The sequence below is a fragment of the Anolis carolinensis genome, chromosome 2 (genome assembly GCF_035594765.1).
Source record: "Anolis carolinensis isolate JA03-04 chromosome 2, rAnoCar3.1.pri, whole genome shotgun sequence".
NCBI classification, from domain to species: domain Eukaryota; kingdom Metazoa; phylum Chordata; class Lepidosauria; order Squamata; family Dactyloidae; genus Anolis; species Anolis carolinensis.
In genome coordinates, this window is record NC_085842.1 from 163403274 (window position 1) to 163428625 (window position 25352).

At 40.7% G+C, this 25352-nt stretch overlaps 1 protein-coding gene across 3 annotated transcripts in view; it reads right to left on the reverse strand.

The window, feature by feature from the left end:
- Positions 1-4660: 4660 nt before the first annotated feature.
- Positions 4661-25352, reverse strand: part of tmem100 (transmembrane protein 100) — a 48722-nt gene continuing 28030 nt past the window's right edge. The window contains exons 1-3 of one of the 3 annotated variants that reach the window (XM_008122110.3): positions 22357-22482; positions 12426-12566; positions 4661-6701 (exon numbers count right to left, since the gene is read on the reverse strand). In XM_008122110.3, the coding sequence (XP_008120317.1) occupies positions 6225-6698 (474 nt within the window). In that variant the 5' untranslated portion in view covers positions 6699-6701; positions 12426-12566; positions 22357-22482 and the 3' untranslated portion in view covers positions 4661-6224. Of the gene's footprint in view, positions 6702-12425; positions 12567-13714; positions 13825-22356; positions 22483-25352 lie in introns of those variants that run through there. The other 2 variants (XM_016997977.2, XM_016997978.2) reach the window with 2 other exon arrangements.

The window sequence follows — 25352 nt, forward strand, 5'->3', positions numbered from 1 at the left end:
CTTTGGTAACAGTAAGACTTATTAGAACAATGGGATTTTTGTCTTGCATAGGATATGTGTAGCCTGGAGAAGATTAAGAGGTGACATGATAGCCATGATAAACTGCAGGAAAGGAGATTCCACCTGAACATTAGGAAGAACTTCCTCACTGTGAGAGCTCTTCATCACTGCAACTCTCTGCCCCGGGGTGTGGTTGAGGCTCCTTCTTTGGAGGCTTTTAAGCAGAGGCTGGATGGCCATCTCTCAGGGGTGCTTTGAATGTCATTTTCCTGCTTCTTGGCAGGGGGTTGGACTGGATGGCCTGTGAGGTCTCTTCCAACTCTATGTTTCTGTGATTTTATGATTCTAACGGAAAGGATGTCATATTGAAAATGGAGCAAGCTTATTTTCTGTTGCTCCAGTCTCTGACATGAAGCAATGGATTCAAAGTATAGGAAACGAGATTCCATATAAACACAAGGAAGAACTTTACAACAGAAAGGGCTCCTTGATATTGGAATGCATTGCCTGGGAGTGTGGTGAAGTCTCCTTTTCTGTAGGTTTTAAGCAGAGTCTGGATGGCCAATTGTCAAGAATGCTTTCATTATGTATTCCTGCAGAACTGAATAGGGTTGGACTAAACTGTCCCTGCATGCTCTTCCAGCTCAATGGTTCTAGCACTGGGCCACAGGTTTGTTGTTGTTTGGCGAGTTACCTTTTCAATCAACTGTAATATGGCAGCCAAAAATCCGCATCTCCTAAAAAGCAGGAAATAAGCCATGTTGTTTTGTCTTCCTGTCTGCATTCCTGCAATGGAAGAGGCCATAGGGCAAACCACACGTTACCTCACTAGATCTGGCACACCTTCCTTAGATGGGTCTGGCAGTCTAGATCAGTTGTTTACTCAGTTGGAAAGGAATGAAGCTTTGTGTGTGACATCTATGGACTTCATGGTTACAATGCGATTCCTGCTACAGAATTGAGACTCAACACTGAAAACATGTTGGAATCTTATTCAAATGAAGTTCTGCATGTGCCTCAAATTCAACATGCAGAGAAAAATGGGAGTTAGAAACTACGTTGCTGAACCCAGAAGCCTAATCTTAACAATAACATCCAGTTCTGACTTATGACAGCAAAAACGTACTGGGTCTCACCGTATCATCAACTTTCTACTCACAATAGTTACTTGAAGCTGTATTAACTCACTGGGCTAGTCTTGATAAGAAGTAGAGTTTGGAAAAGCCACTTTTGGGGCTACACCTGCCACAATCCCTCAGTCAGAATGGCTAATAGGATTTGTAAAAATAAAAGGACTTCTCCAAATTCTGGTTAAGGAGTAATGTGGGTCTATTCTACTCCTCTCTTTTATAGCTTGTTGCAACAATATTCTGTACAAGAGGCATCTGCTGAAATTCATGAAACTAACTACATTGAGTCTTTTAAAACACGTTAAGCATATACAGAGCTCTGTTTGCCACCCCGCCTCCACAGCAAAGACCTTCACCTTCCTTTTCTCAGTAGTATTTCCTGGGACGTCTTGGAAAGGGGAATTAAGAAGCCACGTCCGGTATGTCATGAGAAGAATGTAGTTCAAAAAAGGACAAGGCAGGGAGTCGTTGCGCTTACAATCGGCCACATTTGTTTGTCTAAGTCATGGTTCTCAGTAACCTCTGTCAATGTTTTTACCCTGGAGGAACCATTGAAATAATGTTTAGGTCTCAGAGAAAGCTGCAAAAAATATCTACTGATCAGGTTTTTTAAATAAAATCACAATCTCTTGTGATACCTCTAAGTTTCTGAGGGATCCTGGTTGAGAACCCTTGATTTTCACAAACATGGTCTTCAATTTAAGGCCTTCCAGACTACACTTCTCACCACCTCCGAGTGCAGCCAAAACCGCACTGATGGGAATTGCATTCAAAACATTTGTGGAAGGTCAGGTAGATGGAAGGCTCTTCTAAAGCCATAATTCTCACAGAGGATACACAATGCTCTGGATTTTGTTTTCTAAGCAAGTTCTGAGATAGGAGGGGGATGGAGAAGCAATGCCTTTATTTTGATTACTATGGTGTTACTCCCATATCTGCAGAACTAATAAATGCCGTTTCACTATCCAGAGTTTCAATTATGCATTTATTCACTTAGGGCAGTGGTTCTCAACCTGTCGGTCCCCAGGAGTTTTGGCCTACAACTTCCAGAAATCCCAGCCAGTTTACCAGCTGCTAGGATTTCTGGGAGTTGAAGGCCAAAACATCTGGGGATTCACAAGTTGAGAACTGTTGACTTAGGGCCTCCTCTTCTTGTTACCTCTGTTGTTTATCCTATTGGAAAAAAAATAGGGTGTGCCATTATCTGTGGTTTCATGTATCCAAGCAGTCAGGAACATATCTTCTATGGACATTGAGGCTTTATTTGTACTACCACAACTATTATGAATACAACTAAAACCTCAGTGCCACCTCCGTCTGGGAACCAGAGTGGGGGGAATACCTGCCAGAGACTTCCGGGGAGCAATTGTCACAATTGGCCAAATAAATTGTGCAATCTGAGGTGAAGTACAAGCTGATGCTCCCTCTTAGTTCTGTCCACAGAAGCCAATGCAAGCAAATCTTAATTCAAGCACCCTCCTCTGTACCTAAAGAAGCAGAATTGTTTACAGTGGCCAGGATAGGTAATGTAGCATGCATATACCTGTTCTTCAAAATAGAAGGGAGGGCTCAGATTGAATGGGAGTGGTGGTACTTTTAGTCTCCCCACAACTGACATCCAAGGCAATCACCTGGCTTTACCTAATATATGACTATCAAGCAAAATAGCTAGAATTGGGCTACATACACAAATAGTCTGCTGTTGTAGTTGTTGTGTACCTTCAGGTCGTTTATGACTTATGTGAACTCTATCATAGTATTTTCTTGGAAAGATTTGTTCAGAAGAGGTTTGTCTTTGCTCTCCTGAGAGGATGTCACTTACCAAGGTCACACAATGGGTTTGCATAGCAGAGCAGAGATTTGAACTTTGGTCTCCAGCATCATAGTTCAACACTCGAACCACTACAGCATGCTGGCTTCCACCATGCTGGATATTCCTGCTGCAATTAAACCAGATGCTTATCTAGCTAAGCAGCCAACTTTCACACAGTGGTCAAGTGGAATCTTCTGCAAAGGATATAATAAGGGGCCAGCTATTTCCCGCATAGCCTCCCACTAACTGGTGGTAGTGTCATTTTACAAGGGAATAGTGTTGAATTTTATAATTAGGGAACTGTAGTCAAGGCCAGAACGAGGGCACCAGCCATTTCCCTTGCATGACAGGAACTGCATTTTTTTTGTGGCAATAGATTAACAAATATACAAACTATCAACCATCCCCACATCTTGTGACACTGAAATCCATGAATTCATTGGGCATTTGAAAGAAGAAACACTTTTTTCATCTGTCCAAAATTCACTGAAACTGTTAAAAGGCAGCATTACATTTTTATATGGATCTGCTGTCTTAAGAAAATAGCACAGGCCCAGAAAGTCAATTTTAAACCATAAATTTTAAATGTACATTCTATTAATATTGTATTTTAATATTGGTACTGTTCATTTTAATATCTATATGTCGTGGTAATGTATTTTATCTGAGTGTTTTAACTGTATTATACCCCAACTTGAGCTGTGAGGAGAGGTGGGTAACAACTAAATTTTATTATTATTATTATTATTATTATTATTATTATTATTATTATTATTATTATATTACCATTGTTGTCCACATTTACAGGTTTGACTTTTGCTGATTTGACTATTCATGGATTTAATTTAATATTATCTCTAGGACCCTCTACTGTGATTCTATAATTAACTTCCAATGAGAGAGCTTTTCTTTCAAGTCAAAGAAAGTAATTTGTTTAATTCTTTGTTTATCCACTATCACGACGGCCCTGTGTCCCTAACTTCACTGGATGTAGAAGCCCGATTATACTTATCCTTGCTCTTTTTGAGTGACAGTTTCTTTCTTTTACACAATCCAGCTCGAGAAAAGGTCTAAGACTTGAACAAACCTCCAAATTTTCTGGAACTACACTAACCACTAAAACACATGGGGCTTTTTAAGCGTTTTAATGTGCTTCCCTGTCCAGACCAGCCACGGATGGCCATGCTGCCCACCACACATCACTGGTTTTCCCATGGAGGCGCCACCCACAACCAGAGTGGAAGCATCACAGGAAGCTTCCCTCCAAATACAGGAGCCTGTCTGTGTTGTGCTGGCTTCAATAGAGCCAGCATAGATCCATGTGGCTTTGTTGATGCTTTCCCCATGTCATGGGGAAAGCATCACCACGAGGGAGTGGCATGCGGGGGGGGGGGGGGGGACGGACGGATTCACCCCATGGCCCTTTGAAGCCAGGTGAAGCAGGGCACTTTGCCTGGCTAATGTGATGAGGTCCTACGTCAAAGGGTGATCTGAAATTGAAAATAGTATCTGAAGAGCTGCCTGTATTCTCACCCCTGCTCCAGAATGATTCAGGTGATTGATATACCACCATACCAAACTGAAAATACAATGTTTAGTTTGACACTAAGCTGATGCTGGCCCTGTAATGCATTTATCATCATATGGGCACATTCTTCTTCTGCAGTGGATCCAAGCAGCTCACAGTCAGAATGGAAATGATTGGATTTTCTAAAGCTTTAGCAGCAAGGGTTGTTTATTATTTCAAAATGAAGGGTACAATGTTTAAAAATGCAGGTTTCAGTATCAAAACCATCCCAAAGTGCTAGGTATGAAAGTGTGATAAAGTTAAATTTACCAAAGGGGAAAGGGGGAATCACCTTTTGAGCTATACACATACCTTGCTGTTTACTTTAAGCAAATAGGTACATAGAGCAATATGTGTATAAGCAATAACAGCCCCAATAATAATAATAATAATAATAATAATAATACTCAATATTACTTTTTTAAAAAGTACCACAGATAAACATCATAGGAACAAAATGAATTGCTGAGCTGATATGCAAGTACTGGCTTATGCAAGTATCACAGTTTCTCTTTTATAAAAATAAACAATGCTATGTCAATCAAAGCCACATCTGGGCATCTCGTCCTAAAAAGAAAACCAAAACAGTACTTAGTGAACATGACTTTGGAGCAGGTTCCTGGCACTTTTACGTTCTGTTCAGATCTTTCCCTTGATTTGCTCACATTCTTCTACAATACAGTCCAAACATTTGCCAACATCTTCGAAAGTAACAAAGTTCTCCAGGACTGGGAGTAGAAAGCAAAGTTCTTCCTGTGTTGGAAGAGGTGTAGGGGAAATATGAGATGTTAAGGCTACTTTCCCTGTTGAGATGGAAGGCAAGAAGACCATTTGATTTTCCAACCTTTACAGACTAAACAACCATGCAATCAACATGACATTCCAGGAAACTGTTATTTTTAAATTCTGAAGATCATCCCCTAAACTTGATCTACAAGTTACACATGACGTGCTGCCTGTAACCTAAGAACAAACACCATTTTTCCTACAGGAATTTGGAACAAAGAGACAGCTGATGTGGAGAGTATTTTACCCCTTTCTTGACAATTTCTGTTGAATAGTGTGCAGAATATGGCATCACAAATTATTGCCGGTAATCAAATTTCACAGAAGACATAATCAATCACTCTTTGTTATAAAGATTACCTATGCACACTGCTACCCAAATTGTTATAGAAGACACTTCCTTAAGGGGAAGAATGCTAAATGTAGTTATTTATCACTTGCATGCCTATCAACTTGCATGTTCTACTACATAATAATTGCATTGCACTTTGCCTCCTTTTTGTGATCTAATGTCAGTATTAAATATACTTGTCATCAATTGATCACTGCTATCTTTGACCATACAGTGTTGTTTGTTTTCTGTGTAGGCACTCCTGTGTGGAAATTTGGCCTCTCTTGCACTACAAACCAATGAGTGGTCTTTGTATTTCTTCTAAAAGATTGAAATTACTGACATTCGAACTTCATGATGTCAGATACGGTAAAATAATCTGAAAAGAAAACTAAACTCCCAGAACACCAAACCTAAAGCATCTTGTGAGATGTTTGTGACAAAATAGGTAACAGCGATCTCTGAATTTCCCACAGTCTTATTTGCTCTCATTTGTAATCCATTTCAGCCATTCTCAGTGATCCTACAACCCAACTGCAAATAAATAAATGTTCATCAAACAATCCTCTGCTCTTTTTTTTCCACTTGCAATTTTTTTTAAGCAAAGAGGTTCCTCTGATTTGCCACTAGAGCTGTCTGGCTCTCCCGTCTCTTTCCCTTCTTGTTCTGTTGCCTTATTTTCCAGCACAGTGCACTCGAGGCCAGCAAGAGGAGTCCAGACGACAACAGGAACAACCCCAGCACAGAGATGATGGATCCATGGGAGTTGAAGCTGTATGCCACGGCGGTGACCACCACTCCGGCAATAAGGATCACCACCCCAAATGGGACAGTGCAACGGTAACAGGAGAGTTCAGCTCCTCCCGTGGTGGCTGTCAGCTGGCATTCACTCACCAAAGGGACAGTGGTGACCCGGCAGTCATTGTTGTTTATCTTTTCCAGCGTTGCACACTGGGGACATTTGGAGCCCCCCAAGATCTCCTTGATAGGCTCATCTGTCATCTTGCAACTTTGAGATGGAAGTTTTCTTGAGTCAATGCTGAGGCTAGACTGGATGTGCGTCAACTGCATCAACTGTGGAAAGAAAATGAATTTAAACAAGTGGATATTTCAGTGTGGCAAAGGAGGCAAGTTATCTCCTCACAATTAGGTATGATCTGGCCTTAGGTAAGCGAGTCAAGTGGACCCAAATTACAGTGCAATGTTAAAGGTTATCCTGCCTCAGTTTTAGTTTTACAGTTTTAAATACCCTTAAAGAAGAGACAGAGGAAGCAGACAAAAAAGAGACTTGAGTTGGTGTCAGATTGCTACAGGCTAAGCCCATTCAAAACCATTTTTGCTAGGACAGAGATGTCCATATTCTTTTCCTGCCATTTATAAGTAGCAATATTACAAAGACCAGAGGAGAAGGAAGAGATGAAAAGTGGGAGGAAAAAAAGCCCTTCCTGTCTCAAAGCAACAGAAATAAAATGCACGATACAGCAAGATTTTAACTGACATTCCAATGGCATCCGGGCATCCCACACATGATAGAGCTGTACCAGACTTTCTACCTCTCTCTCCTCTGACACAAACATACACATGCACTCGCTAAACATTATATGCAAACAGCTGCTGGTGATGACTATGAAGAAGCTCATCTATTTTATCTATATTAACTGTGATAACCCCATCGGCTGCTTCAACAATGTTTGAATGCAGCTCAATCAAAAACAATCCATTATAATGCAACACCATTATTATTTTCTTTTTAGTGGCAATGACCAACTAAAGAATGTTACTTTTCAGTTAACACAAGAAGGCCTTGGTATTTTCCTTGTGAAAGTAACACTGCTGAGCTTTGAGAGTAGTCCCTTAAGAAACACTTCTCATTTCATTAAAAGCACTTTTAAATTGGGAAGAAGGAGGAGATTCTATGACATATTGCAGCCGATGCTGACCATGCTGCCTAGGGCATTCTGGGAGCTGTAGTTCAAAAAAGTACTCTCCCAAACCCCGAGTGAGACACTGATGCTGTCCTGCTTCCAGTTTAATTCTGCCACTGGCAAAGTAGGATCATGCTGGCATTTCCATCTTCTCGAAGCCCCAAGACTGCACCCACACATTTTCCTGACACCTGAAGTGACCAGGTGTTTGCTTCCAGTTTTGAACAAAAAAAGGCCATTCTAGACCCCAAAAGTGTAACATAGCCTTAAAGGGGATGTTTGGGTATATAAGTCTCACTCTCCTTAACAGTAAAGTTTAAAGATGTTTCAAAATCAAAATGAAACCATTCAACAATATTAGGGATTTCTTTGAAGTAATTTACATGCTTGTAAATTATGAGTTAAAAGTAAATAAAAAGAGAAGACTGTAGTGATCTTTTGGGATTTTAGAATAGGTGGCGACAGTTCAGTCAATAAATATGGAAAATGCTGACCAGATTATCTGGAAATTGTATTTCTTTTATCCTTTGATGAAAACTGGGTAGTATATTAACTATATGCAGTCCGTTAAGGCCCCTTCCACGCAGCTGAAAACAATCCCATATTATCTGCTTTGAACTGGAATATATGGCAGTGTGGACTCAGATAACCCAGTTCAAAGCAGATATTGTGGGATTTTTCTGCCTTGATATTCTGGGTTATATAACTGTGTGGAAGGGCCCCGAGTCCCCTTGAATAGTTTTCTGAACCACACACCTGTGAACAAAAATTCTTTGGCCCCCAAAACAGATAACTGCAAGTGAAGGAAACACGAATGGTGGGCCTTTGGTATCCGCTGGGGTTTGGTCCCAGGGCCCCCTGTAAAAACTACAGCCCATGGATGCTCAAATGCTATTAGATACGATGCAGGAGTAGTATGGTGCCTCTTATATAAAATGGCAAAATTGACATTTGCTTTTTGGAATAATACACACACACACACACACACACACACACTCTGTATGAATATGTGTGTGTGTGTGTGTGTGTATATATATATACACACACACACACACTGTGAATGGTTGAATCTGTGAGAGAAAAATCTCCAAATAAAGAGGCCCAGCTGTAACAGCATAGTTAAGTATCACTCCAATATTCAGCTGACTTAAAATATAGTTCTATCATTCCAAAATACTGAAAAGAAACCTTTGCCTTTATATACACAGAATCCAGCTATGAAAACCAGTTAGGTTTGTTGACCTATAAAATATTTGATCTTGATACTTTTTTAAAAAGCCCTTACACTCTGCATTCTTTTTGCACACTCAGATTACTCGTCCGTCTTTGTTCTCTCCTGATGCATCATAAAGAGCCTTTCACTGTCTAAATCAACAGATGTCACCCGTCAGTGAGAAATATATGCCAAATAAACAAGATCAAGGATTCATTTACAATTTCCTAGGGCACAGTAATGGTACTGGAGCTCCTTTGACTTCACTTACAGAACATTTATCGTTCTCTCTCAATACTAATTTTGATTGCAGATTATTTGAGGGTTATCTGCTTGTTACTTTTTATACTGACTTCCATTCTAAGTTACTCTTTCACTCTCTCAATTCTCAGTGTAAATATTCTAGGGGCCTTTATTTAAAAAAAAAAACTGAAAAAGTAATTTTTGCAGGGGGGAGGGATATCCTTGATGATGTACCCCCTTTCAGTATTTTTAACTGCAGAGAAGGAGAGAGCAAAGTCAACAATATTGGTTTTTGAATATCATTTTTTTTAAAAACCCAAAATTAAGGAATTTGTCATGATTTTTTATTCTTCTAAGTATTTCCTTCAATTAAAAAAGCTGAACTTATTCTCAAGTCAGCTGCTTCTGAATCAGTCTTTCAAGATCTTTCAAATTCTGTTGATAAAACTGGCAAATTTGGCCTTTCCCCACTGTCTCACTATCCACAATATCCTGTTATTGGTGCTGTTATTGCTGTTGTTGTGTGCTTTCAAATAGTTTCCAATATATGGCAACCTCATGGTGAACTTATCATAGGGTTTTCTATAGCTGAGAGTGTGGTGTAACTTGTCCAAGGTAACCCATAGGGTTTCCATTGCCAAGCAGTGAATTCTAGGACTGAGTATGCAGTACTAGGTTCTCCAGGTGACTCTACATTACTTCTAGCAGAAGTCATTCATTTCTATAAGGTTTGTTTTTATCCATGGTTTCCAGTATCCACTGCAAGTTCAGATTGTATCCCATTTGGATAAGGGAGTCACATAGGTTGACTATCAGAATGGTTTTGGATTTTCTTAAAAAAAAATGGAATACTTGTATTTGTATCTATGCACAATGGGTCAAATCCTTGTGCCAGCTGAACTGCTGACCTGAAGGTCACTGGTTCAAATCCGCAAGATGGGGTGAGCTCCCATCTGTCAGCCCCAGCTTTCCATGCAGGGACATGAGAGAAGCCACCCACAGGATGGTACCACATCTGGGCGTCCCCTGAGCAACTTCTTTGTAGACAGCCAATTCTCTTACACCAGAAGCGACTTGAGGTATGTTCTCAATTCGCTTCTGAGACAATAAAAAAAATCTTAGGGATGAGACGCAAGTCTAAGTATGAAACTGATTTGTTTCAAATAAACCCTATACACATTGTCTGAATGTAATTTTATACAATGAAACAAGATTTGTGTACACTAAACTATCAGAAAGCAAAACTGTCACTATCTTAGCCACCCATGCGAACAATTTGGGATTTGGGAATATTTTGGATTTTAGAATTCCAGATAAGGGATGCTCAACATGTACTGTATTCTTTACATACAGCACCTATGTCTAATTTTCCAGTTTTATTCCTGGTTAGGAATAGGGATCCCAATCTATTCCTTAACATGCAGTCAAAGGCAGGATCATATCACCACTACACTGCATTGACTATTACTTAAAGTCCTTATGCCTGAGGTCTCTTTAAAGTTGTGTCTACTTAAGTCATAAGACTTCATGTTCACAAAATAAGTGATCCTAATCCTGTTCTTTAAGAGGACATACTTAAAACCTACAATTGGAAATTTCATTTCAGTAATAAACACATTATATTTATACCCAATCATTTTTGAAAAATCCCCAAGACTTTCTCTTTGGGCGAAGCTACAGTAGATCCACCACCTTCAACTGGATAAAGACAAAAATAATTCCAACAAAAGTCTACATAACCTTTCATTTTTAATCAGGCATGATAGAGACAAGGGGCACCCACAGGCTGACAACATGCCATCTGGACCATAAAGCCATAACTAAAATTGAGGCTGTGTAAATATCAATCCACTATATCTGTTTTGTATTGACTAAATGCTGTTTGCAGGTCTGAGCAGAAGTATGGAAGAACATTTTATATGGGCTCATGCCATGCTTCTGTTGTTTATTACATGGGATTCTGCAGACCCCTCAAAGCTATAGCACAGACTCACTAAAAAAAACCCAGTTCCTATACCTTTACCTTTTTAATCCTTAAAATATAACAAAATCTTTAATTTTTTTTAAAAAAGAAACTAAAACATGCACCTGAACAGTGACTTCAGCCTTAGATGTTCAAACGAAATACACTGATTCAGGATGAGGACAATGTTTGTTGGACTGCAACTCCCAGCATCTTCCACTGGCTATGGTGGCCAGGAACAATGAAACGTGCAATCTAACAACACTGAAGTGACATAGGTCACTCTTGCATTAACTGCAACATATGAAGACACCCTGCTAATGTAATGAAGAGATAGCAAAGTCTGATCTCTTCATGGTTAACACTGCCTTATTGCAATGAAGGTGTCCTAGGGTTGGCATAGTCACATTACATCCACATCCCAATTCTCACAAGAATGATCATCACAGATGGGCCCTTACAAATGCCATTTCCTATTGTTATTATCCATGAGACAACCAATTGCTACAAACCACTGTTTTAAGTTTGATTTCTTATGTGTATTTATGGCAATTTCTGTGTACAGTTTTCACAAAGTAATTCCCATCAATAACAGGACATGAAGAAACCTTATACCAGATATTCTAAGGAATTATTCCAGGAAAACGCACACTATCCTGATGTAGTAGCTAAGCGTGGTAGAGATCTGAATCTGGAACATCCTTGTTCACAGTCTACCCACATTTATATTTTAACAGTACAAGCCCATCCGTGTCCACTCAGAACTAAATTTTGTTGAATTCAAGGAAAGAATATGCCCAAGAAAGTGAATATATAAAGCAGACTAATCATTTTTATGAAGAACAAGAAGGATGATAGAGAAGAATAGCAAAGAAGAAGAAGAAGAAGAAGTAGTAGTAGTAGTAGTAGTAGTGATGGTCCTTTTTTGGCCTATATGTTTTGGGTGATTACTTGATTCAATTAATAGCTTCATTAGGTCAGGTGAGATGTTCATCCAAAACTGGAGGAACCAAGGACTGGCCAACTGATTTTTTTAAAAAAAAGAAAACAAATGTGAATTATATTCTGCACTTGTACTCAAATGAATGAAGAATTTATGAATGAAGAATTTAAATATAAGCCTTGAAAGCAGGATCCTTCTTATAGGACCAATTTTCCTTGATCACCCAGAAGGAAATAGTATTGAAATGGCACCTGTTAATACTGTGGGAGACATTATTAACAGCAGTGATTCTCAACCTGTGGGTCCCCAGGTATTTTGGCCTACAACTACCAGAAATCCCAGCCAGTTTACCAGTTGATAGGATTTCTGGGAGTTGAAGGTCAAAACCTCTGGGGGCCCACAGGTTGAGAACCACTGATCTAGAGCCAAAGTCATCACTCTAACCCCATGGATATTTATGAACATTTTAATTAATGGCTTCAAAACCATGTACAATCAACTCACGTCCTACCTCACTTGTAGGTTATCCATCATCTCTTGCTTGGATAAGCAAAGAGGATACACCCCCAAGTCCAATGGCTTTTTCTTCCCAAACTTGTCAGTCAAGAGGAAAAACCACCTTCAGTGGACTGTAGAACATCACAAAGGTGACCTAGGAGGAGAGAATGCAAATGAAATCAGAACAAGGAAGCGGTAACGTTACAGGAACTAGAGGTATTTTGCATAAAGAAGAACACAAATTTCACAGTAGGCACACTTTAGTAAAGGCAAAGGTTTTCCCCTGACATTAAGTCTAGTTGTGTTTGACTCTGGGGGTTGGTGCTCACCTCCATTTCTAAGCCGAAGAGCTAGCGTTGTCTGTAGACGCCTCCAAGGTCATGTGACTGCATGGAGCGGCGTTGCCTTCCTGCTGGAGCGGTACCTATTGATCTATTCACATATACATGTTTTCAAACTGCTAGGTTGGCAGAAGCTGGGGCTAGCAGCGGGAGCTCACCCTGAATTCGAACTGCCATCCTTTCAGTCAGCAAGTTGAACAGCTCAGCGGTTTAACCCACTGCACCAACGGGGGCTCCGGGCACACTTTAAAACTTTGCATTTTCCACTGGGTAAAATCAGCCCAGCTCTAGGATTCTGCACCTGCTCTCAACCATAAATTGCTTACATCTCCCTATGATAATGTGCCTTTCAGCTTAGTATTACCTCTCATCCGATGTCAGAAAGAAGGAAAAGACTATTTGACATGTTAAGAGCAACCAGATTTCTCCAGCACCTGCATTCAAACAAGCCAGAAGCCAGAGCGACACTTTCCGTGACACATCCAAGCCAGGGAGAGCCAACGTAATTGTCAACAGGAGCAACAGCTGTGAAACCGCCAAGCAGCCGGTTAACCTTCTGAACCAGCAAAAGATTTGTTACTAAGCTTACTCAACATTCCTTTGCAATGCATGCAGGGTTGGGGAGGATGGTTAGGGCCATTTCGACACTGCAACCGGTCATATGTCCTGGAAAGAGCTTGGCTTTAACTGTGGGATTTTTTTCCCTCTCACCTGAATATGACTCCACACATTCAGAGAAGATTGACTTGGACCATCAGACTAATTTTGGTCTATTCTGTCCTTCGATCTTACACATCAGCATTTGCCAGTCCTTTTTTGTTCCATTGTGCTTCACAAAACAACAAATCCATTGCTTTTGGCAGCTGAAACAGCTGTAAAAGCAGCCCTAATCTGGCAACCCTCCTTTATATGGAAGAGCCATGACTTGTGATAGCTTTTTGCCCTGATCCTGCATACTCACTGTAGCTGTGGGGAGTCCCAATGGACAGACAGCTCCTGTACACTGTCCCATTGACTTCAACAAAAGGAGTAGCTTCATGGGTGGTGGAGGTCTACAAGAGAACAAAGCCACTAAATATCCTAGACACTAGATATCATCTGATCTTGGAAAATGCACTGGTCATCGCTGGTTAGCATTTGGATATAAGACTGCCAATGAACAACAAGTGCTGTAGGCTATATTTCAGAGGAAGGAACTGGCAAAACTATCTCTAAGTATTTCTTGCCTAAGAAAACACTATGAAATTCATGGGGTTGCCATATGTCAACACACAACTTGAAGAGACTCCCATATGCATGCACATACTTTGTCAGGGAGAGGAACTATATGCCCATCTATCTACAATGCATGCAGATCTATCCCGGGTGGCATACTAATTTAAAATCATCCAGAAAAAGATAATGCCAAGGGCTTTGGTGCACAACCAGCCAGGAGTGCTGCTGCCCTGCTAGGTTTGTCAGACAAAAAAGTCCAACTGCGTAGCGTTCTAGGAATCCCATGCAAACTAGTGCAGAAACAAGGTTGAGGACTGGGTATGTTAACTACAGGAGATGTAAGAGTAGTCTCCTGTTTCAGAGTACTGCCACTCCAGTATAAAAGGGTATCTGCAGAAACCTGTTTATTAATATTATATCCAAGTACATCGGTTAAGGGCTGGGGTACTATTCACTAAACTCTAACAACAACATTCTGGAGTTATACTTTCAGTTTTTTTTTAACGTTCTTGGACAAACAAAATGAAAGCATGGAAGATGAGAACTAAAGATAACCCTGTTTTCAACATCTCACACCTTTCCAAGCTTCCTATCCAGATAGGGAATGAAAAGGTGACCTCCAGGGTTTGTCAGATTGCCACTCCCACAGTCTAACACAGTGGTTCTCAACCTGTGGGTCCCCAGATGTTTTGGCCTTCAACCCCCAGAAATCCTAACAGTTGATAAACTGGCTGGGATTTCTGGGAGTTGTAGGCCAAAAACACCTGGGGACCCACAGGTTGAAAACCACTGGTCTAACAAAATCTGGAACGTTACCATCTGCTCATGCCGAATGTATGGAAATATGCCTCTGTCCCCACCTCAGATGCCAGTTACAATGCTGACACATTCATTGGGAGTATTGTTACTTAGATTTACTTTGAGATTTAATGTCTAGCATCAGAAACTTATTCCTGAATGCAATGGATATATGAGCACTAAATGTCAGGATTGGCATGTACACATATTGCACCTTTGTGTCCTCACACTATATGAGCAATAGCACAGAAAAGCTTGGTCTTTCTCATCTGTATTTTGTCAGCAATGACAGTCATTTCCACTAATCTGTGTCATTCAGATTCAAATATCCACTCAGCCATGCAACTCACACTGAACTATCAACTATCAACTATCACAGTGACATTGTAAAGACCAGGTGATACACAATAGGTACAGAAAAGAACAATGTATATCACTTTGAATAGAAAGAAGCAAGCATGGCACTTTAAATATACAGGAATAATTGCTTGCAGCGTGTTTTTAAAAAATTCAACCACTAATTTTCACAGCTGGATTGTAACCTTCAAGGAGGGGTTCGTAACCCTAAGGGGTCAATGGAAGATCGGCTTCAGGGAGGTCTGTCAACCAGATGCAAAAGAAAGAAAGAAAGAAAAGGAACCCTTTTGATTTCTGCATAGGATCACAGTGGGTCTCCAAACAGGACCAAATAATCCTGGCTTGGACTCTGCAAAATCATCGCTGCCAGTTGGAGTTGACTATATATCCCAAATGGAGTAGCAGTGTGACCTCAATAAGAAGGCAGCTTCCTATACTTCCCTGAAACCAGACAGCCTGAAGACAAAGGACCTTATCACAATGGGAAATACTCAGTTTCTGAGACTATTTGAATGTGATTCCAAATGGATCCTATCACATGATGTTTGTTCCATTCCACCAGTAAGCTGTTGGAATTCGTCTGCAAAACGTTGCATAAATGGAGTAATTACACACAATATTTTAATCTTGTTTTTGATTTAATACAGTTCTACTGTTTTTACATATGATTGTAAATCAGTTTGCAGCTAAAATATCGCAAGAATGGTAGTTTGAGAGTTCCAGGCTATGTCACTGCACAATATTGGGGGGGGGGGGATTAAAGAACGCAGGGAGGTATTTGAATGGATTGAGAGAAGTCAGCCTTCTGTGGTTTAATGAGTCAAAGCGCAATATTTTCAAAATGTAAAAATACTGTCTCATTACAGTATTTATCTAGTCCTTAAAAATGTGCTATGCAGAGTGATATAAATGGAATATAAGGTCCAAAGTTTAGGCATATGGAGTTACAATTTCATCTGACAAAAAGTCCCAACATAAGAGTAAATACAATAGGCCCTCCATATCTGCGGATTTTGCACCCAAGGAGTCAATCTACAGCTTTAAAATACCCCCCGCCCAAAAAAGTTGCAATTATTTTTTCATGTCATAATACAATAAAACATCTTTTTCGTGTCATCTTTTTCTGGTGCAAGAAAATTGGCTGTCAGCAAGGACATTGCCCAGGGAAGGCCTGGATGTTTTAATGTTTTTACTATCCTTGTGGGAGGCTTCTCTCATTTCCCCGCATGGAGTTGGAGCTGATAGAGGGAGCTCATCTGCACTCTTCCCAGGTTGCATTCGAACTGGTAACTTTCAGGTCAGCAGTCCTGCCGGCACAAGAGTTTAACCCACTGTGCCACTGCGGGCTCCACATTTTTTGTTATAAGGGGTATTGTTTTGTCATTGTCTAGAATCGGACTTCAGCACCCATTAATTCTGGTATCTACAGAAGTCCTGGAACCAAACACCAGTGAATGCTAAGGGCCCATGTTAAGACATGCAACTGACATTTCATATATGTAACCAAAAGTTCAACCTGCATGTCAGTTGTGAATGGTCTAGGAGCAGATATTTCTCTCTCAATTCCTGATGCTAAGTCAAGGAACACAGAATAGAACATGCTTAGCCTGGAAAAGGTCCCAGCTTCAATCCTTAACATCTCCAGGCAGGATTGGGAAAAAGTCCAGAGTGACACATTTGAAAGTGTCTCTACCAGTCAACGTACAGGATGTTTTAAAAAGATGGATCTGATTTGAAATGGCCATGTAGACCATACTTAGCTAGATCCAGATGAAATTCATTCAGTCCTGCAGTTGTTGCTGGACTGCAACCTCCATCTACCATAGCCAGTGGAGTGAAATGCTGGGAGTTGCAAACCAGAAACATTTGGAGGGCTGCATAATGTCTACCCCTGAGTTGGATGGTCTGGCTCAGTATATGGAACCTAGAAATGAGGCAAACTTTCATTAAAGAGTGGACTCTGCTGACAAGTTTTGTAACACTTTAAAGAGCTGCCAAATTCCCTTAACTAGAAATAGGAGTCAAGTGGAAAATATTCCAGAAACTTTTATACCACATCATTATAGCATTATCATTCCACTTTAACTCGCATGGCTATGGAATCCTGGGATTTATAGTTTGGTCAGAGGCACCAGGAGATTCTAAATGCCACTCTCTAAGCTGGAAAACCCAGATCTATATAGTATATATTGCCATGCCAGTTTGTGGAGTGTGGAAGAGTCCCTAATAAGTGTGTATGCTGGAATCCGCCCTGACTCCCCTCTGAGATATAGGGCGGAATGCAAACAAAGTATTATTATTAGTAATAGTAGTAGTAAGGGTATAGCTCCTAACTTTATATGCTTATTTAGTCTGCTTTTACCTCTACAATAAAGAATTATTGTAAGCTTCAGTCCATTTCTAGAGCTATCCTAGTTTCATCTCACTTATTTGTATATTCTTTATTTATTTTACATCTTCTTTCTCCCAAAACAAGATTCAAGGTAACTTACAATAATTTTTAAGAAATCTGTCTAAAATATTGCCAGTAATTAAGGTAAAGGTAAAGGTTTTCCCCTGACGTTAAGTCCAGTCGTGACCAAATCTGGGGTTTGGTGCTCATTTCCATTTCTAAGCCGAAGAGCCGGTGTTGTCCGTAGACACCTCCAAGGTCATGACGCCGGCATGACTGCATGGAGTGCCGTTACCTTCCCGCCGGAGTGGTACCTATTGATCTACTCACATTTGCATGTTTTCGAACTGCTAGGTTGGTAGGAGCTGGGGCTAACAGCGGGCGCTCATTCCCCTCCCGGAATTTGAACCTGGGACCTTTTGGTCCGCAAGTTCAGCAGCTCAGCGCTTTAATACACTTTGCCACCAGTAATTACAGAAGTTAAAAAATAATAATTTAACATGATTAAAACACTACTAAAATATTTTTTAAAAATATTTAAAGCATATTTAAACTGTAGTTTCAATGAAACATTTTTAAAAATTCACAATTAAATGCCTACATAAATAAAAACATCTTCCCCTGCTAGCAGAAAGGGAGCAGCAGGGAAAAAGCCAATTGGACTTTCCATGGAAGGCAGTTGCACAATCCCGGAGAAGGTTCTCTCTTGAGTCCTCACCAACCACACTTGCAAAGATGGTGGGACTCAAAGAAAACCTTTCCCTGGCTTATATAAGGAGTTACAGCCTTTCAGAAAGTCTGGATCCAAGCCATGCAGGGCTTTAAACGTCAAAAACAGCACTCTGAATTCTGACCGGAAATGGAATGGTAGCCAATGGAGCTATTTCATGATCCCTGGTCACAGCCTGGCTGCTGCATTTTGAACAAGCGGAAGTTTCTAAACAGTTTCCAAAGGCAGCCCCACTTTGAGAGTGTCAGAGTAGCCCAAATGGGATATAATCAAGGCATGGGTCATCACAGCCAGATCGGACTTCGCAAATAATTATATCCACCCCCAACCCATCCTCAAATACTGTACATTCAACAACATATTCCTAACTGTTTGCCTATTATCCTTCATTTATCTTCCCAAATTAAATTACAAATCTCGCAAGCACTCATGTGTCTTGCACTATGTCTTTATGTTCTCAGATTTAACTATGCTAAATGGTATGAATAAGAGCAATTTGTATTTAATGTGCGGCGCTATGACTCACCAGGACTCAGCTCCAAAACTGCTTTCAGACAAAGTGCTAGAGAACTGAGGTAGTAAGAAAAACAAGAGTGCCACTGAGCATATGGAGAGTTAGCATCACTCTCCATGAATAACTACAGCAAGACTGCACACAAAGAGACGCTCTATTTTAATAGACATTTTAACTGTTCAATGTGTTATTTATGATGCTCGACTGATTTATGTTTTAGCCGAGGTGTTCGTTTATTTTTAACTGTTTTAATGTTTTATTAGGAAACCCCGATGGGGCAATGGGTTAAACCCTTGTGCCGGCAGGACTGCTGACCGAAAGGCCAGTGATTAGAAACCGGGGAGCAGGGTGAGCTCCCATCAGCTTCTCATGTGGGGACAAGAGAGAAGCCTCTTACAGGATGGCAAAACATCAAAACATCCGGGCGTCCCCTGGGCAACGTCCAATTCTCTCACACCAGAAGTGACGTGCAGTTTTTCAAGTCGCTCTTGACATGAAAAAAAATATTGTATTATTGCACACAACACTGAATGTTTGCCATCCCTTCGGGGAGAGAGGACAGATTAAAAATAAAGATGATGATGATTATTATTATTATTATTATCATCATTATTATTATTATCAAAGGGATGTGTACAACTTCTAAGGTTGCATCTACACTGTATAGTTAATACAGTTTGATACCATTTGAACGACCATGGTTCAATGCTACGGAAGTTGTAATTTTACAAGTTCTTTAGTGTTCTCTGCCAAAGAGGGCTGGTGCTTCACCAAATTATAAATCCCGGGATTCCACAGATTTGGGCCATGACAGTCAATGTGGTGTCACTATGCACTAATTCCACAGTATAGATGCATCCTAAGTGTGTTTGGGTCCTGACCCTTCTTTAAAGGCATTAGTAATCAGCAGTAATATTGATAGGTCAGGTCTGAGAACCCTTGTTGGGTTCAAAATGTGTTAGCAGTTATGAAAGTCTAATCTAAAGTACAGTAGAGTCTCACTTATCCAACATAAACGGGCCGGCAGAACGTTGGATAAGCAAATATGTTGGATAATAAGGAGGGATTAAGGAAAAGCCTATTAAACATCAAATTAGGTTATGATTTTACAAATTAAGCACCAGAACATCATGTTTTACAACAAATTTAACAGAAAAAGTAGTTCAATACGCAGTAATGCTACGTAGTAATTACTGTATTTACGAATTTAGCACCAAAATATCACGATGTATTGAAAACATTGACTACAAAAATGTGTTGGATAATCCAGAACGTTGGATAAGTGGGTGTTGGATAAGTGAGACTCTATTGTATGTTACTCTGATGTAACCCCTTCTGGAGTTAAATGAACGTACTTCCAAGGTAACCTGTATACAAATACTTGAAGCCTTATTTCTAAATAGGAATATTATTATTTGCATAGAGGGGCATGGAAAAGAGTAGCACAAAGTTGGTGCTCACCAATCTCTCTATCCTGGCCAAATTAAAAAACATATAATGTCAATTATAGATACATATAATTGAAGATGCTATATTCAAAGAAACAAACTCACAGAAACCAAACTGTCATAACCACTTCCCAGTGTCACATATTATTATGTACAGTAGAGTCTCGCTTATCCAACATAAACGAGCCGGCAGAATGTTGGATAAGCGAAAATGTTGGATAATAAGGAGGGATTAAGAAAAAGCCTATCAAACATCAAATTGCGTTATGATTTTACAAATTAAGTACCAAAACATCATGTTTTACACCAAATTCATAGAAAAAGCAGTTCAATACACGGTAACGTTATGTAGTAATTACTGTATTTACAAATTTAGCACCAAAAATTGCAAAGTATTGAAAATATTGACTACAAAAACATTGACTACGTAAAGGCAGACTGCGTTGGATAATACAGAATGTTGGATAAGTGAAGGTTGGATAAGCGAGACTCTACTGTATTAAATAAAGGTATACTCTTGTGTGCACAGAACAAGGCTCGAGGTGTTTTCGGCATCCTGAGCACAAAGCATTCACTAGATCTCCATAATTCTCTCCAGTTCATTCTTCCTAATTTTGAAATATCTACTTTATTTATATTTGTCCAATGGAAGAAAGTGCTCAAAACCAGCAATTTCTGCCTTTTGACTACAGGATAGCTAAATAACATCAACCTGCAGAATACTATTAGAATCGAGGGTGCCTCTACTACACTATAGAATGAAGGTAGTGCACTGGGTTAAACCCTTGTGCCAGCTAGACTGCTGACCTGAAGGTTGGGTTGCTGACCTGAAGGTTGCCAAGTTTGAATCCACGAGATGGGGTGAGCTCCCGTCAGTCAGCTCTAGCTTGCCGGGACATAAGAGAAGCCTCCCAGCAGGATGGTAACACATCCAGGTGTCCCCTGGGCAACGTCTCTGTAGATGGCCAATTCTCTCACACCAGAAGCGACTTGCAGTATGTTCTCAAGTCACTTCTGACATGATTTTTAAAAACTGTAGAGTTTTATTGCCATGGTTCAATACTACGGAAAAACGGGACTTGCAGTTTGACTAGGTCTTTAGTTTTCTCTGTCCAAGAGGGCCAAACTACAAATCCCAGAATTCCAGAGCAGTGAGCCATAGCAGTCAAAGTGGTATCAAACTGTGTTAACTCTACAGTGTGGATGCATTCCAAGACTTGCAGAAGGAGCGCAAGATTCAGACTGGGGCCCCTTCTACCCTGCCATATAAAATCCCGATAATAATAATAATAATAATAATAATAACAACAACTTTATTTTTGTACCCCGCCTCCATCTCCCCGAAGGGACTCGGGGCTGCTTACATGGGGACAAGCCCGATCAACATAATTAAAATAACACACTGAGATACATAAAACAATATCATAAACCAGAATAAAAACAATAGTATAACAGAGCATAAGGCAGCCATTGAACCAACAACCAATGATACCGATTTCTGAGCATGGCTTTGCGGACTGGTGCAAATCAATTTTGAGGATAAGACTGATGGATAAGGTGTGTATCTGCTTTGAACTGCATTATATGGCAATGTAGACTCATGCAACTCAGTCAAAGCAGATCATGTGGATTATCTGATTTGCTAATCTGGATTATAAAGCAGTGTGGAAGAGACCTGGGGGGGGGGGGAATAAACATTTTCAGATGTGTATGTGTGCTTGACTATTTAAAAAAAAACCCATTTCCCAGTTTGTGTGTGTGGGGAAAAAAGCAAATAGATGCTTTCCATTTCAACAACAGCAAAATAATATTCCATGGAAATATTAACACATTATCTTGGATATGAAAGGATCGTTTTAAAGGGAGCAGAGAATTATTTTTTTCAACACCAACCAGGCTTGTTCTTTGTATTGGAAAGCTCCCGAGCAAGAAGAGAAAAAGTTCCGATTTGCAGGCAATCTTTTTTTTCCCATTCAGCAGAGACTTTGCAGACCTCTTTGGGGCTTTTAATTCCTTGCTGACAAAAGTTTCTCGCTCTCTCTTTCTTTCTCTGTCACCAAACCACTGTATTCTCTCCCAACGTAAACCCTTTCGATAACTTTCCCCAAGTTCTCCCCTCTCCAGGAAGCCCAGCGGATCCCCAGCTTACCTTCCCTCGTCCAGAATGGAAGTGAAGCGAGCAGGCACTTGCCCCGCTCTGAAGAGAGGCGCAAGGGAGCGTCTGCAAACTGCGCAGCCGCAGTGGGAACCCAGGGACCGCGGACAAGTTCGCAGCTTCAAAGGAACGCGCGCTGCTCTGGTTGGGGAGGGAAGGACGGATCGCAAACTGGGACTGGCCCAGCCAAACCAGAGCCGCCTTTCGGTACATCTACAGTTGACTTAATCCAGTTTGACCACACTTTAAAATGCTTTGGCTCAATGCTGTGGCATACAGTTTTGATGAGGCCTCAGTGATATTTAGTTTGTAAGGCCTTGCAAAACTGCAACTCCCACCATTCCAGAGCATTGAGCCACCGTAGTTAAAATGTTAAGCTGCACTGATTCTAGATGTATCCAAAGTAGAATACTGTACCAGATCGGCAGAAAAAATGGAAATCAAAGATACAGAATGGGGGACGCCTGGCTTGACAGCAGTGTGTGCAAAAAAGATCTTGGAGTCCTCGTGGACAACAAGTTAAACATGAGCCTACAATGTGATGCGGCAGCTAAAAAAGCCAATGGGATTTTGGCCTGCATCAATAGGGGAATAACGTCTAGATCCAGGGAAGTTATGCTCCCCCTCTATTCTGCCTTGGTCAGACCACACCTGGAATACTGTGTCCAGTTTTGGGCACCACAGATGAAGGGAGATGCTGACAAGCTGGAAAGCGTCCAGAGGAGGGCAACTAAAATGATTAAGGGTCTGGAGAACAAGCCCTATGAGGAGAGGCTTAAAGAGCTGGGCATGTTTAGCCTGCAGAAGAGAAGGCTGAGAGGAGACATGATAGCCATGTACAAATATGTGAGGGGAAGTCATAGGGAGGAGGGAGCAAGCTTATTTTCTGCTGCCCTGCAGACTAGGACACGGAACAATGGCTTCAAACTACAGGAAAGGAGATTCCACCTGAACATCAGGAAGAACTTCCTCACTGTGAGGGCTGTTCGGCAGTGGAACTCTCTCCCCCGGGCCGTGGTGGAGGCTCCTTCTTTGGAGGCTTTTAAGCAGAGGCTGGATGGCCATCTGTCGGGGGTGCTTTGAATGCGATTTCCTGCTTCTTAGCGGGGGGTTGGACTAGATGGCCCTTGAGGTCTCTTCCAACTCTACTATTCTATGATTCTATGATTCTATGATTCTATCACTGTGCCATACTGACTAGTTATTTTGTTGTTGGGTTGCTGTGAGTTTTCCGGGCTGTATGGCCATGTTCCAAAAGCATTCTCTCCTGACCTTTTGCCCACATCTATGGCAGGCATCCTCAGAGATTGTGAGGTCTGTTGCAAACCAGGCAAGTGGGGTTTATATATCTGTGGAAGGTCCAGGTTGGGAGAAAGAACTCTTGTTTGTTTGAGGAAAAAGCGAATGTTGCAATTTACCACCTTGATTTGCATTAAATGGCCTTGCAGCTTCAAAACCTGTCTGCTTCCTGCCCAGGGGGAATCCTTTGTTGGGAGGTGATTAGCTGGCCCTAATTGTTTCTTGTCTGGAATTCCTCTGTTTTCTGAGTGGTTATTTATTTGCTGCCCTGATTTTAGAGTTTTTGAGATACAGTAGAGTCTCACTTACCCAACATTCGCTTATCCAACGTTCTGGATTATCCAAGGCAGTCTGCCTTTTAGTAGTCAATGTTTTTGTAGTTTTCAATATATCATGATATTTTGATGCTAAATTCATAAATACAGTAATTACTACATAGCATTACTGCGTATTGAACTACTTTTTCTGTCAAATTTGTTGTATAACATGATGTTTTGGTGCTCGATTTGTAAAATCATAACTTAATTTGATGTTTAATAGGCTTTTCCTTTTTATTATTGCTTCCTCAAATAGCGAACTCAGGTGGTGAGTGGTGACAGAAAGGCAGTCAAAATGAAGAGTAAGGTATCAAGCAGGGCAGATCTGGAAAGGTTGTTTGAGTGTTAAACTAGGACTTAAGGAGACCAGGGTTCAAATGGAAACCCATGGGTGACATTGGAAAAACCACACTCTCTCAGCCTCAAGAAAAGATAATGGCAAACAAATCTTTTCTTTTCTTAACTTTTCTTGTCAATACTTGTTTCCGCAAGTTGGAAACGAGTTGGATACCCTTTTGTTCAGGGTCCTGAACAGCTTCCGTGGGTCTCCCAAACAAATGTATATACACACTTTCCATAGATATGGCCAGTCTTTTTTCTGTCTCGAGACACGCTTCCTCAAGAATAATATACTATTGGCCATGTATCACGAAAGACAGGTTAACTCTCAGGAAAGCTGCTTACATAAGGGGCGAGTTTTGCTTGGCCCCATGAGCCAGAATGCTGGAAGGAGGGAGCAGATCTATTTCTTACGAAGGAGTTGGATAGAATACCACTGGCATATTTTCCTTTTTATCATTGCTTCCTTGAATAGCGAACTCAGGTGGTGAGTGGTGACAGAAAGGCAGTCAAAATGAAGAGTAAGGTATCAAGCAGGGCAAGGAGAAACATGGGTCTTGCAAAAGTTAAAAAAAAACCCTAATTATCTCACAAAACAGAATGACCAGATATGTTGACCACAGAATGTCAACAAACTGAAAAGGAAAGAAGGAGTCTTGGTTGGTTGCTTGCTTGATTCTCTTATAGGAAATGAGGCTGAATTGCATCATTGATAACTTGTCTCATTTCATGAGAACATGGACTCAAGGACTGGAGTCCCTTTCTTTTACATTTCTTTATTTTTAAATAGAAATCAGCCATTCAAGGAGGCAGGTCTGAGGGGACCAGACACTTGCTCCTTCATTCGGCTATGGTACAATTTTCTTTTCTTTGGTGACATTTGATGAAACATTAATTCAGGGCAGCTGGCAATTTCACGTATTTAGGTACGAGTGAAAGCCCCAGTGGCGAAGTGTGTTAAAGCACTGAGCTACTGAACTTGCAGACCGAAAGGTCCCAGGTTCAAATCCCAGGAGTGGAGTGAGTGCCCGCTGT